The sequence below is a fragment of the Globicephala melas genome, chromosome 11 (assembly GCF_963455315.2).
Source record: "Globicephala melas chromosome 11, mGloMel1.2, whole genome shotgun sequence".
NCBI classification, from domain to species: Eukaryota; Metazoa; Chordata; class Mammalia; order Artiodactyla; family Delphinidae; genus Globicephala; species Globicephala melas.
Genome location: NC_083324.2, coordinates 86,320,989 through 86,334,335, shown reverse-complemented (window position 1 = coordinate 86,334,335; position 13,347 = coordinate 86,320,989). Strand labels below are relative to the sequence as shown.

The 13,347-nt window shown below is 38.3% G+C and overlaps 1 protein-coding gene across 10 annotated transcripts in view; it reads left to right on the top strand.

Annotated features, from left to right (window-relative positions):
• The window catches only part of CDKAL1 (CDK5 regulatory subunit associated protein 1 like 1), a 651,341-nt gene that overhangs the window by 369,942 nt on the left and 268,052 nt on the right, over positions 1-13,347 (top strand). For all 10 annotated transcript variants that reach the window (XM_030881291.2, XM_030881294.2, XM_070046775.1 and 7 more), the window contains one exon: positions 9,190-9,356. In XM_030881291.2, coding sequence (XP_030737151.1) covers positions 9,190-9,356 — 167 coding nt within the window. The remainder of the gene's footprint in view (positions 1-9,189; positions 9,357-13,347) is intronic.

Here is a 13,347-nt window from a genome sequence, read left to right as displayed (position 1 = left end):
TTTCTCAGTCCCTTTCTTTTTCTCTTCTTCTGGGATCCCTATAATTAGAATGTTTGTGCATTTAATGTTGTCCCAGAGGTCTCTGAGACTGTCTTCAATTCTTTTCATTCTTTTTTCTTTATTCTGCTCTGCAGTAGTTATTTCCATTATTTTATCTTCCAGGTCACTTATCCATTCTTCTGCCTCAGTTATTCTGCTATTGATCACTTCTAGAGTATTTTTAATTTCATTTATTGTGTTATTCATCATTGTTTGTTTGCTCTGTAGTTCTTCTAGGTCCTTGTTAAACGTTTCTTGTATTTTCTCCATTCTCTTTCCAAGATTTTGGATCATCTTTACTATCATTACTCTGAATTCTTTTTCAGGTAGACTGCCTATTTCCTCTTCATTTGTTTGGTCTGTTAGGTTTTTCCATTGCTCCTTCATCTGTTATGTGTTTCTCTGTCTTCTCATTTTGCTTAACTTACTGTGTTTGGGGTCTCCTTTTCACGGGCTGCAGGTTCGTAGTTCCCATTGTTTTTGGTGTCTGCCCACAGTGATAAGGTTGGTTCAGTGGGTTGTGTAGGCTTCCTGGTGGAGGGGACTGGTGCCTGTGTTTTGGTGGATAAGGCTGGATCTTGCCTTTCTGGCAGACAGGTCCACATCCGGTGGTGTGTTTTGGGGTGTCTGTGGCCTTATTATGATTTTAGGCAGCCTCTCTGCTAATGGGTGGGGTTGTGTTCCTGTCTTGCTCGTTGTTTGGCACGTGGTGTCCAGCACTGTAGCTTGCTGGTTGTTGAGTTTATCTGGATCTTAGCATTGAGTTGGAGATCTCTGGGAGAGCTCTTGCTGATTGATATTACATGTGGCCGGGGGGGGGGGGGTCTCTCCAATGTCCTGAACTCGGCTCTCTCACCTCAGAGGCTCAGGCCTGACCAAGACCATGTCCGCCACACAACTTTTGGCAAGTCTGAGGTCTTCTGCCAGCGTTCAGTAGGTCTTGTTAGTTATTCCAATGTAGATGTATGTTTGATGTATTTGTGGGGAGGAAGCTGATCTCCACGTCTTACGTCTCTACCATCTTGAAGGTCCTCTCTCTTCACACTCTTCAGTTTTGAAATGTTCCATACTCACAGATCAATCAAGGGGAATCTTAAGGGCAGATTTAGGGAAATCTTCCATTACTCCTGTTGCTAGAGGATCCACATTTCATCTGGAAAGGACATAAATCTGGCAATGTCACTTCACACCTAGCCTATCCACCTGTTTTTCCTTTGTGCTTAGTCTGTTTCATTTTCTCATAGCGGGCCCTGTGCAGAGGCCTTGCCCCTGGCCCTTCAGAGCAGAGATGCTTGTGAAACGGCTGAGCCGACACCTGAGCTTGGTATGTGAGCTGAAGCTCCTCACAGATCACTCAACTAAGATGGTGCAGGCCGTGTGCAGAGACACTGTGTATGCCTGGAATTCACTTTTGAGGAAGACCTTTAGGACCAGAAAACGTTAATCATAAAAATATTCTGTTCTTGTAAATATTTAAGTTCTATTTGTTCTTCATTCTGTAGTTGAGTTCAGTGGCCAAAATAACACAGAATCTTTTGGCTTTTAAAATTTTCTTTACCCTTTAAACTATTCTGTAGCTCTTTAAGTTTGTCATGGAATCTAGATAAATTTCTGTCCATCAACATGATCAGCTCATATTAGTCTTTTCTGAGAACAGGTACTGCATTACAGGTATGTATCCTTTCATATCCTTTTATATATGTGTACTATTTGGACTGCTGGGAGTTGAGCCTCTTGTGCTTTCTTTTAATAATAAGGTAACATCTCTCCCCACATCCTACTGAAATACCAGAGAGTCCTTTCACAGATGCAGCCGTCTGTATTCTCTCTAGGAGTGTTTAAAAAACGCGTATATGGAGTAGAACACACTGGTATTAAGAGGATAAACTTAATCTGTTGCATTGAGGCGTATTGCAGATTTTGGAGCCTGGGGAGTCAGATACCTTGTTTTCAGAAAGCGTGTCATCATTTTGTGGTGTTTAATTTGCTTTTAGCTTTCCATTGTTTCCAAATTCTTAAGGAAGTATGGAAATAAACAATTTTTATGTGATTATGACCTTCAAAAAGAAATAAACAGGCTGTTTTTATTTAGCAGCAACATTATCAATTTATGCCAACAACAGTTTTTCTGAGTATGACTGTAATCACAGATGTCAGGATGCTCTGGAAATACTGTCTCTTTGTTAACTCTTATTATTCAAGCACTAAAAAAAATCATTTTAAATTTAATTGATTTATGGGTAATTGGTCCATCTGAACTTACGTGTAAGCGGAAAGTCTTACTTCTAAGTAAAAGATAGTTTTTATTCACTTGCCATGCTATCCAATGATCACTATAGGGTAATAAGGAACTTTGAGTAAGATTGCTTAGAAGTTAAGATACTATGCAACAAACATTGCAACATTCAAGCTACATTTTCATATTTTCCAAAGAAAATTCATTTTGGTATTTCCTTATTGCCTAATGCAGAACGTTGTACACTGCTGTGTACACTCCGTGTGTGTGTGTGTATGCGTGTGCTTACATGTATGTTTATATATACCTTTGTGGGGCCAAGGAAGAGGTGCTTGTCAAATGTTAGCTAAATTAAACTTAATTAGTCATTTTTACTAAACGCAATCTTATTAAATTGATTCATGGAACCAAAGTTTATTGAGTGCTTCCTATGTGCTAAGCACTATAATAGGTCCTAGGCATATGTGTATTAGGAAGATTTTTGCATCTCTGCCCAGAAGATGCTTGCATCCTATCAGGCGACACAATTAAACCAATAATTATAACACATTGTATTACAGAATTTTGTACAAGATGCTTGGAAGCACAGGAGAGGAGCATCTGAATTAGTCTGGTTGGTCAGGAAAGTTTCCTGGAAGAGGTATTCATTATGCAAGAAGAGTGAAAGGCATTTTAGACAGAGGGAACAGCAAATGACAAAGCATAGAGTTCTGACTATGGTGTCGTCCAGTGTTAGGTTTGCCTGCAGTAGTGGTTGTGTTGTGAGAATGTAAGGGAGAATGTTTTTGATCTTAGAAGCTATATGCTAACATATTTGGAGGTAAAGTGCCCTAATGTCTGCAACTAATTCTCAGATGGTTCAGGAAAAAAAACAAACAAACTTGTATTTGTGGATGTGGAGAGAGTGCTCACAAATGTGACAAAATATTACTCCTGGGTTTAGGTGAAAGAGGTACAGGGATTCGTTGTACTACTCTTGAAACTTTTCTTGAAATTTAGCACTGTTCAAATAAAAAGGCGGGGGGCTTCCCTGGGGGCACAGTGGTTACGAATCCGCCTACTAATGCAGGGGACACAGGTTCAAGCCCTGGTCCGGAAAGATCCCACATACTGTGGAGCAACTAAGCCCGTGTGCACAACTACTGAGCCTGTGCTCTGGAGCCCACGAGCCACAACTGCTGAAGCCCACGTGCCACAGCTACTGAAGCCCATGCACCTAGAGCCTGTGCTCCTCAACAAGAGAAATCACCACAATGAGAAGCCTGCACAGCGCAACGAAGAGTAGCCCCTGCTCACCGCAACTAGAGAAAGCCCGTGCGCAGCAACGAAGACCCAATGCAGCCAAAAATAAATTAATTAATTAAAAAAATAAAAAATATTAAGAGGAAAAAAAACCCTTCAGGTCACTAATAAACTTTTTTCAAAAGTTTAAAAAAGTAGTATAAACATGATATAATTGAAGATTACCTAATTAATAACTGTCTTCTATGGTGGCCTATTAATTGGGTATTTATCAGTGGTAGATCATTATTCTATAAAAGATAGCCTTGACTGGATCTGCTGTGATGCTATCTTTAATAAAATTGTTATTTAAGTCCTTTTTTATCTAAATGGGAAACATAAGACCATTGAGTATCTAATAACAGGATCAGAAGGGACCAAAGGAGTTATATTGTCTAATTCACTATTAAATGAATAAGCTAAATAGGTAGAAGGCTGCCTGTGTATATTATTACTTAGAAACATTGCCATTGAAGAAATTTCCATGACCTTTCAAATGCTTAAACAGAGGGTCATATTCATTTGTGAATTGTCTAAGATTATTTTTTGAGAAGAAAGAGCCCATAAAAATCTAGTTAATATACACTGTGACCCTTAAAAGAGAGAATGGGGAATTAAGAGCAGAGAATGTAATGCATATTAAATAAACATTACAGATAATGTATAATTCATATTCTTTATTGGCTATAGAAGAAAATGGATAATGAAGGCTGGGATGGATGGTGGTGAAAGACTAGGGGATGGAATTGTGGGAGGAGGGAAAGGCAAGGCTAGTAGTGGAGAGCACAAGATAGAGGAAGAGAGAGAACACATCTTCTGAGGAAGAAAGATATAGCAGACTTCGAGGTGATTTTTTTTTTTAATTGAAGTATAGTTGGTTTACAGTGTTACGTTAGTTTCTGGTATATAGCAAAGTAATTCGGTTATACATATATATGTGTGAGAGTGTATTCTTTTTTCATATTCTTTTCCATTATGGTTTATTGTGGGATATTGAATATAGTTCCCTGTGCTATACAGTAAGACCTGGTTGTTTATCTATTTTATATATAGTAGTTTGATTCTGCTAATCCCAAACTCCTATTTTATCCCTCCCCACTGCCTTGCCCCTTTGGTAACCATAAGTTTGTTCTCTCTGTCTGTGAGTCTGTTTTGTTTTGAAAGTAAGCTCATTTGTGTCATATTTTAGATTTCACATATAAATGATATCATATGGTATTTGTCTTTCTGTCTGACTTACTTCACTTATTATGATAATCTCTGGGTCCATCCATGCTGCTGCAAATGGCATTATTTAGCTCTTTTTCATGACTGAGTAATATTCCATCGTGTATGTGTATGTACCACATCTTATCCATTTATCTGTCAAACATTTAGATTGCTTCCACGTCTTGGCTATTGTAAATAGTGCTGCTATGAACATAGGGGTGCATGTATCTTCGAATTATAGTTTTCTCTGGATATACATCCCGGAGTGGGATTGCTGGGACATATGGCAACTCTATTTTTAGTTTTTTGAGAAACCTTCATTCTGTTTTCCATAGTGGCTGTACCAGTTTACATTCCCACCAACAGGGTAGGAGGATTCCCTTTTCTGCACATGAGGTGATTTTTAAAATAATTATGTTTAATTGATGTAGATTTTCTTACCATCTAGTGTTTTTTAACTATTGATCCAATTAATCACTGTTTACAGTTTTATATTTTTATAATCTCTATTTTTAGAGACTCTACTCATATGGAATAATTAAAACAATTTATTATGATGGAAATTTTCCCCAGTGATAAAGCAAAAGCTACCAGAGAAATATCACTTCTCTGACCAGATAAAATCAATCTTCACCCTTATTTTAATTTGTTACAATGAAGCTCATACACAGGAAGAGTTATAGTGAGTCATAATCTTTTGAACTTGAGTTTTGGCAAAGTTTGGTTTTTCAGAAAGGATTTTCTTTGTTGTGAGACTGTTTTACTGAGAATATGATCTTTCTTTTATTATTAACCTTTTATGTCTTCTTTATGTTTTCCATCCTCTGTCATCTCACATTACTATGAAGCAGAGATCAGAATGCAGCTGTTGTAGCTGCTCTCTATTCAGGGAAAAGTAGTGTTAGAACTGTAGGCTGATCTGTAATTACTTGGGTAAAATGATAATGGATTCCAGTAACTTAACTTTTTGAAGCGTTTTCCTTTGTAAGATGTATTTCATTTCTTCCTAGTGTTTGCTTTTTTTTCAACCAAAATTAACACAACAAAAGGATGACAGATGATCTTATGAACCTAACGTTCATTAGAAAAGTCAGATACACTGAATAATTTAAGGAACATGAACAGAAGTCAGGTAGATGAACAGTTTTAGGAAAAAGTAAGATTCCTCCTCGGCTGTTTAAAAAAAGCCTCATTCCTGTCTCCTGAATTTCCCCACCACTTTCTTTTTTTGCATGTATTTATTACAGGCATGGGAGTTTTTACTGGGCATTCACTTCTCCTATCTCAATTCTTCCTGCCTGCTTCTCTTTTTTATTTTCATGTGTTTGTTTTTCTGACATGTATTAGTCAAAATCCATGTTACAGTGTAGATGGGGGTCTATCTCATTGGGGTTGACATCATACCCACGTCAAGCCAGTTCAGTTCGCCCTTGATCTTGGTTTCTAAGGCTGTGTTCTCCAGTACGCATCCGCCTCCACGTCACCACTGATAGGGATGTATATGAAGTTCCCAGGATGTCTGTCAAGTGTCCTCTCACCGGCGCCTGAGTAATAGCCAGTCTTAGATCTCAGAAGTTTAATGATGAATCTGTATCTGTCATGAGCTGGAAGAGCTGCAGGGCACATAGTAGGTAAGGGCTTAATAAATGTTTGATGGATGAATAAAGAAATGAATGTGCAAAGGAATGTAGCTCATAACTGGAGTCCTTAAGGAATGAAGCTGTTTAGGCAAGCACTTCTGTCCATAAGTATAGCCAATTAAGAGTGCAGCTCAAAGCATGCCTGTGTGTCCCAATATCCATTAGTGATTACAGACGGCAGCCTTCGGTTTCCCTGGTGAATTCATATGTAAGCTGACCTGACAGGCACTGCTTGCACTATGAATAATCACAGGACTTCGGGATTCCACACTGAGCTTCACCTTTACTATGAAACGGCTTTCTGTGGCCTAACTGTGGGAGGGATCAGCTCTCATTAGAATGAACGCTTGAAATATAACCTTACAAACCTGAACTTTCTCACGTTAAGAGCAAAATCATCTTTGACAAATTTTTGGATTGAACTGGCAAGGCACAGTTCTTCTCAAGTCCAAGGATTTCACATTTTGCACATGTTTTCTTATTTCATTGTGTTTTAAACCAGGTTGCTATTATAGAGAGCATTTTAGCAGCCTTGATCTTGGAGACATCAAGACCATTATTCCTGTTGTTGCTGATGTAGTGTTACAGCTGCTTCCTCTTCATGTGATTTAATTTGAAGCTTCAGCCCACCAGGGGGCTGTTGGTCCCCACCTATGCAGCTTGAAGAGCTGGATGCTGTTTTCTGCATGGCTGTTATTCCCATTCCTATTCATAGCGATTTTTCCCCTTCTATATTCATCTAGCAACAGCAAGGCACTGTTCCAGGAACTCGCTCTCTCTACATAAGGCGTAACATGGAACCATTTGGATGGAAAAATTATAAATTAAAATTATTCTGTTCATTTAAAAATATTCATATTGTGTTGCTCAGATGCCAGTAACTGGAAAATCATGGATAATGTCCTGTTTTTATAACCTCTTTCAGAGTGTTTTAAAATCCATTTATGTTGTTACTTAGCCATCTCTTTCCTGGAGTGGATTTTGTGATAAGATTTTTTTAAAAAAGGTTGTATGAGTCCAGTGTCTGATGGCATATGTAATATTAAAATACAGATAATACCACTAATTGCAACCAGTTTTTTTCAATAGAAAAATATTTACTCCATGTACAGAGAATATTTATAAAACTACAGAGCTACAAAGGTAGCCTGTGGACATGCCAGATTATTTACTTTGAGGATAAAACTTTTTATTAAATGATTAAAACTAAGCAAAGGTTTATTAATTTCTGAAACTACATATTTAAATTAAGAAAGCCCATATATATTCATAACATTATTGATTTTCAAATACTAAAAACATCTCTAACTTTTAAAATGGAGCTGTTTTTTGATGTCTCCTGTTCTTTAATTTTGGGAAACTAATTTTATTTCTATGCTTGTATTTTCCATGTTGTCTGGGTGTGGGTGAGGACGTGCTTGTCTCAGAAAGAAAGTAAAGTGGGGAAAAGGGAACATGTTTTTATGGAGGTTGGCTAGTTTGTTGATAAAGTAAATATATCTCTTCTTCTAAAGGAAGGAATAGTGACTGGAAATGTTAGCTTCATGTATTGATACATTTTTCCACCTCTGTGGAACATGTTAAAGAGAGTGAAGATCTTTCCTTTTTGCTTCTTTGTTCTATAAGTTTTAAGTTCACATTCACATAGAAGCTGTGTGTTCTATTTGTTGTCTCTCTTGGCTAGGAATATTTAGATGTATTTTTGAAATTATTCTGTTCTGTCAACTAAAGACAGTTTAAAATTTTAATTTTAAGACTCTTCCTAGAAACTTCTACTTTTGGTTCAGGCTGTCTTTGTGTGCCTTGTGTGTGTGTTGAGGTTCTTCAGAAGCAACAAATCACGTTAGCATGAACAAATTTCACAGGCCCATTTCACTGTTTATTTTAGCCTTGTGAATCATTTGGCCTTTTAAAACAGGCTAATCCTTTAGTTGACTATGCCTTCAGAAAGATCTGTGTGCCCTGGAAACTTGGGTGGCTCTTACTAACTCTGCTTTATTTATTTTAAGTAATACTAGGTGATCCAGAAGTATTTCCTTTCAATTTCTGGTAGAATGTTATTGCAGGCCGGTACTATTGGAAGTCAGGATTCTTTATAACAACAACAACATGGAAACATAGATACATTTTTATAAAGTCTGATTGATGGAAAATAGGATGCAACCTGTTCTATTTTTAGTAAACAGCTTTTTCAACACAGATGCTTAGTGGATACAGTAGCCAACTTCTTTGAATGCAGCCATATAATGCACTCTGTTCTTAATTGAATTAAGAAAACAAATTAGCATGGTTACTACAGGAGAAATGGGTACCTCATAATTAATAATTTGTGAGTCAAACTTTAACAGCACTTGACATTTTCCTTGGGTCGGTGACAGACTGATGAGTGAGTTCACTGCTGATAGTACCTATTTTGTGGAGTGACTGTTTCAGTTCCGGGGCTTTTGCTATTCAATAAACTAGGTATTGTCTGTGATGGGACTAAAGCTTTAGTCTTGATCAAAGTGCTTTGGAGGAAGCATGGTTGAACTGATTGGCTGTGAATGTTAATCACTCCATAGGACGCACTGATAATTTACAGCATTGTTGTAACTCTCTGGTGTTCATAAAATGAACTTAATGACCCAGTGCCACCATGGGATAAGCTGCTTTTTCTCTGCAATTGAATACCCGGGCTGCCTGCATATCAGTGTTGAGAAATACTGCATTAAAAAGAGTGAGCAGCTGTATGATGAAGGAAACGGCTCTGCAACAGATTTGTTAATTATCTCCTTTGATTCACAGAGGGTGTTTGTGAAATATGGTTGACCAGTGAAGACACAGGGGCTTATGGCAGAGATATTGGCACCAGTCTGCCCGCACTGCTGTGGAAGCTGGTTGAAGTGATTCCGGAGGGAGCAATGCTGAGGCTTGGCATGACAAATCCGCCCTATATTTTAGAGCATCTGGAGGTAAGGAAAAGCGCCCCATTTCCGTGCTGACACAGAGACGAACCAATCCAGACAACGTGGCAGCCTCAGCGCCATCACATGAGTGTCATTTAAAATCACTTCCACATTTTTTTTGTGTGGTCCCACGTTACCAAGAATGAATCGGGAATTTCAAGTCCCTTCTTTGTCAGTCTTCACATCTTGTTTCTGCTTCCTCACCATTAATTAATGTTGCCTAGATTTTCCAGTATTTGCCATCTTGTCCCAGTTCTTTGTTTCTTCCTTACAGCCCTTCAGTTTTCCAATGCATAAGTTTGCCTCAGTTCCTCTGTCTGTAACCCTTGTGTATTTCAGGACTGCTACCACGTTGCATTGATTTTGCAACCAACTGTGAACATTGCATTATCTGAACTGCTGTTAGCCCTACCAGTGAGGATACTGTGCAGTGGAGTTTAAGGATGTTTTAAATTTGATTCTTTTGTCTGGCAATAGTTAGGGGAAAAATGAAATCCAGGAGACGTAGAGCTTTGTAGTCTTCCACTTGATTCTCTTGTGGTCGCTGTGAAAAAAGGAGTTATGATAATGCAAGATCCCTGGTTTTGTTTTTATACCTTCCATGGATGAACAGAGTGCCTACCCTCAAGTAGCTTACTATTAAACTAGGAAAATGGACGTGTGTACAAGTAACTGTGGTACTTGATGACAAATGATACAATAAATATGAGCAAAGAATATGGACAAGGGAGCAACCATGTAGATGAAAAAGTACATGCTGGGATCCATGATGATTATTTGAGAAATAAGATTATGCTGTTAGGTCCATAGTTAAGAATAAGAAATCTAATAAGTGCTGTTGGAGAGTCATGTGCAAAGTACAGAAACAACTCACTTATGTTTTTATCAGTTGTACAGAAAAATGACATTTCAGAATTCTAAAAGTTAGCAAGTGTAGTGGCTGAAATTCAAGGTGAATGAATATTCAAAGATTATTTCTGTTGATTTGATTTGAGGCCTATACTTGTTGAGGTTGTTGTTGAAAAGCCACCCTGCTCTCAGCAACCTATTTTAGAAATTCTGAAAACAGAGTGGATCGCAATCTGATCGTTAATTATAAATATCTAATGAAGAAATTTCGCGATTTCAATTTTGTTATTCACATTTTCCCAACCAGATCTTTTTAGTAAAGGTGTGTGATTTATATGTTAACTTTGGTACTTTGGACAGTGTGTGACTATTATGATTTGCTATTTAAAAGTAAGCCACAGGCATGTCAGTTTTTACTTAACCCTTTGACGTGGCACTTGAAAAAGCCAGTGATTCTCTGTAAAAATCAAGTCTGCTAAGAGCTATAGCAGTCTTGCTATGTTTGCAGTAAATGTGAGGCGTCCATCATGAAGATCAGGAGATGTGCTGCATATATGGTGGGTAGGAAGAGAAGTAAGCCCTGCCAATATACAGCTGGTAACACCCCAGTTTCTTTGGATTTAAAAAATCTTATCAAATTTCAAGAGAACGTTAGTAGCTAGAGTCAGAGCAGTTCAGGTGGGGCTACAGTCAGAGCAGTTCAGGTGGGGAGTAAACACAAGGGGAAAAAAATCACATATTGGCTCTGTGATGAGAAACCTAATATCTCTTGGAATAAACTCAACCCTTTAATTAATTGCAAGTTGCAGAAACCAGTGTCACGTTTATAGCAAACCCTCATGCTCAGCATCTAAAATAGTGCTAGAGTTGTTGATCTCCGAATAGATGCTCCAGAAGAGCTGCTAAAAATCAACAGAGGACGGTAAATGTAGCTTTACGCATTACCTGGAAGAACACAGGTGTTTAGTTCATAGATTGTACTTAGAGTGATAGCAAGTTACAATTGTCATAAAATTACCTTTTAAAAATTCTTGCTTTTTTGGGCTTCCCTGGTGGTACAGTGGTTGAGAGTCCGCCTGACAATGCAGGGGACACGGGTTCGTGCCCTGGTCCGGGAGGATCCCACATGCCGCGGAGTGGCTGGGCCCGTGAGCCATGGCCGCTGAGCCTGTGCGTCCGGAGCCTGTGCTACGCAGTGGGAGAGGCCACAACAGTGAGAGGCCCGTGTACCGCAAAAAAAAAAAAAAAAAATTCTTGCTTTAAGATATCTATAATGTTGGCCTTCCCTCCTACATTCTCATTTTCATGAGGCGAGGACCTTGTCACGTCTATGTGTTGATCTACCCCACCCACTAGTGGCTCAATAAATGAATGAATAAAAGATGAATAAAGGAAGAGCCTTTTTCATAAAATAAATTGTAGAGCCCACTCTACCATCTTGAACTTTGAAGTCGTCTGGCCAGAAGAGGCAGCACAAGATGACAAAGTAAATGAGCTTCAAGTGTGAGAGTTTGTCCCAAAGAAAGCCACCCATTCCCCTCCACTTGATATGCAGGGAGTAATTCCATCCTGTGGTTCCACAGCAAAGGAGAGAGCAGGCCAGAGGAAACCGAAGCAAAGGAGACAAACAAACAAAGATGTGCTAGAACGAGAAAACCCAAGTATCTGGAAGCAAGAGCTTTTCAAGTCTTCCTCTGTCACTTTGACAAGACCTGCACACCTTGGTGGTGGTTCTCATCCTTCTCTGAGTGGCAGAGCTTCAAGCTCGCAGTGTCCTACAAACACATCCTTCTGTAACAGAAAAGGTATCTGAGCTCCACAGGCATCACTGGCTTCCAAGTGTGAAAAAGGACATTAGGGAAGAGAGCCAACCCCATGGAGCCTAACCCCGCACCCACAATGCATTGTATTTCCCCATTTTCCTCTCACTAAGCTGAGACTGCTCTGAAGAAGTTACTTGACTTACCTAAAGTGCTGAAGAAAATTCATCAATGAGAAAAAAAAAAGAAGAGGGAAAAGCTGAAAACGGGGGGAAAAATAACACCAGTGAATGACAGGTGATGATTTTTCTTTAACTGCCAGGATAGAAGGAAGCCACTCTTGAAAACGTACTCTGATGGTTTAATACACTTACGGTGAGGGTTTCTGGCGAATTGTATTGGTAGGACCCAGCCTCCTTGTGTTTCTGGAAGATGCTTCACGCTACAGACTTTAATTATCGAGCACTTCACGGGGCTGTTTTCCTTCCTCTTGGTTATGTTCACTTCACATTCACCTGACTCTTGAGATTTTTCTCTTAAACTCTTTTACCAGTTTTTTTTTAATTGCACAGTTTAAAGGGGAAATCATTTAAAGGAAAATACCAACGTTTCTATCATTATTTAAGCGTATGGTGTGGAAAAATAGGTCTGTTGAAAATACATTTTATTAAATTTTCCAAGGGACAGAAGATATCACACTTAACGTAGGATGCACATCTAACTTTTAATTGAGAGTCTAACATTATGTGTGGCACTTTATATAGTAGATATTGAATAAATGTGTAATGAATAAAAGGAAAGGAGGGAGAATTCTTAATCCCTAACAGGCAAAGTCAAGTATCTAATTGGAATACCTACAAACCCTATTTTTAACTTGTCACTGCCCTAAAAAACCATATGGGATTCATTTTAAATGATGACATAAGTGTCAAAGATATCTCAAACATATCTATATATATGTATACCATATATATATGGTGGGAAAACACCCTGGAATTGAAGAAACATAATTATAAGCTTATGTAATACTTATTAAATTTGGATATGAGGTAGAAACAATAGATAAAACAGTAGATTAAAAAATGTTTTACCTCATCTTAGGTCTGTAATACCTCTTCATTACCCATAGAATAAAGATAAGCTCTTTATCATGACATACGGGGTCCTTAAGATGCTTCCTCCACTACATCCCTGTTTGCTCTTCCCTTTGCTACCCTTATGAGGCCTCCTGTGTAGCCTATATTTTTTTTAACCATTTTATACTCCTGCTATTTTTACTTTAACTTTTTCCCGTTTCATACTTACCACATGATGACAGTTGTTAGTATTGAGTTAATCAGATACACTAATATTTGCTACTATTGGGTTGGCCAAAATGTCCGTTTGGG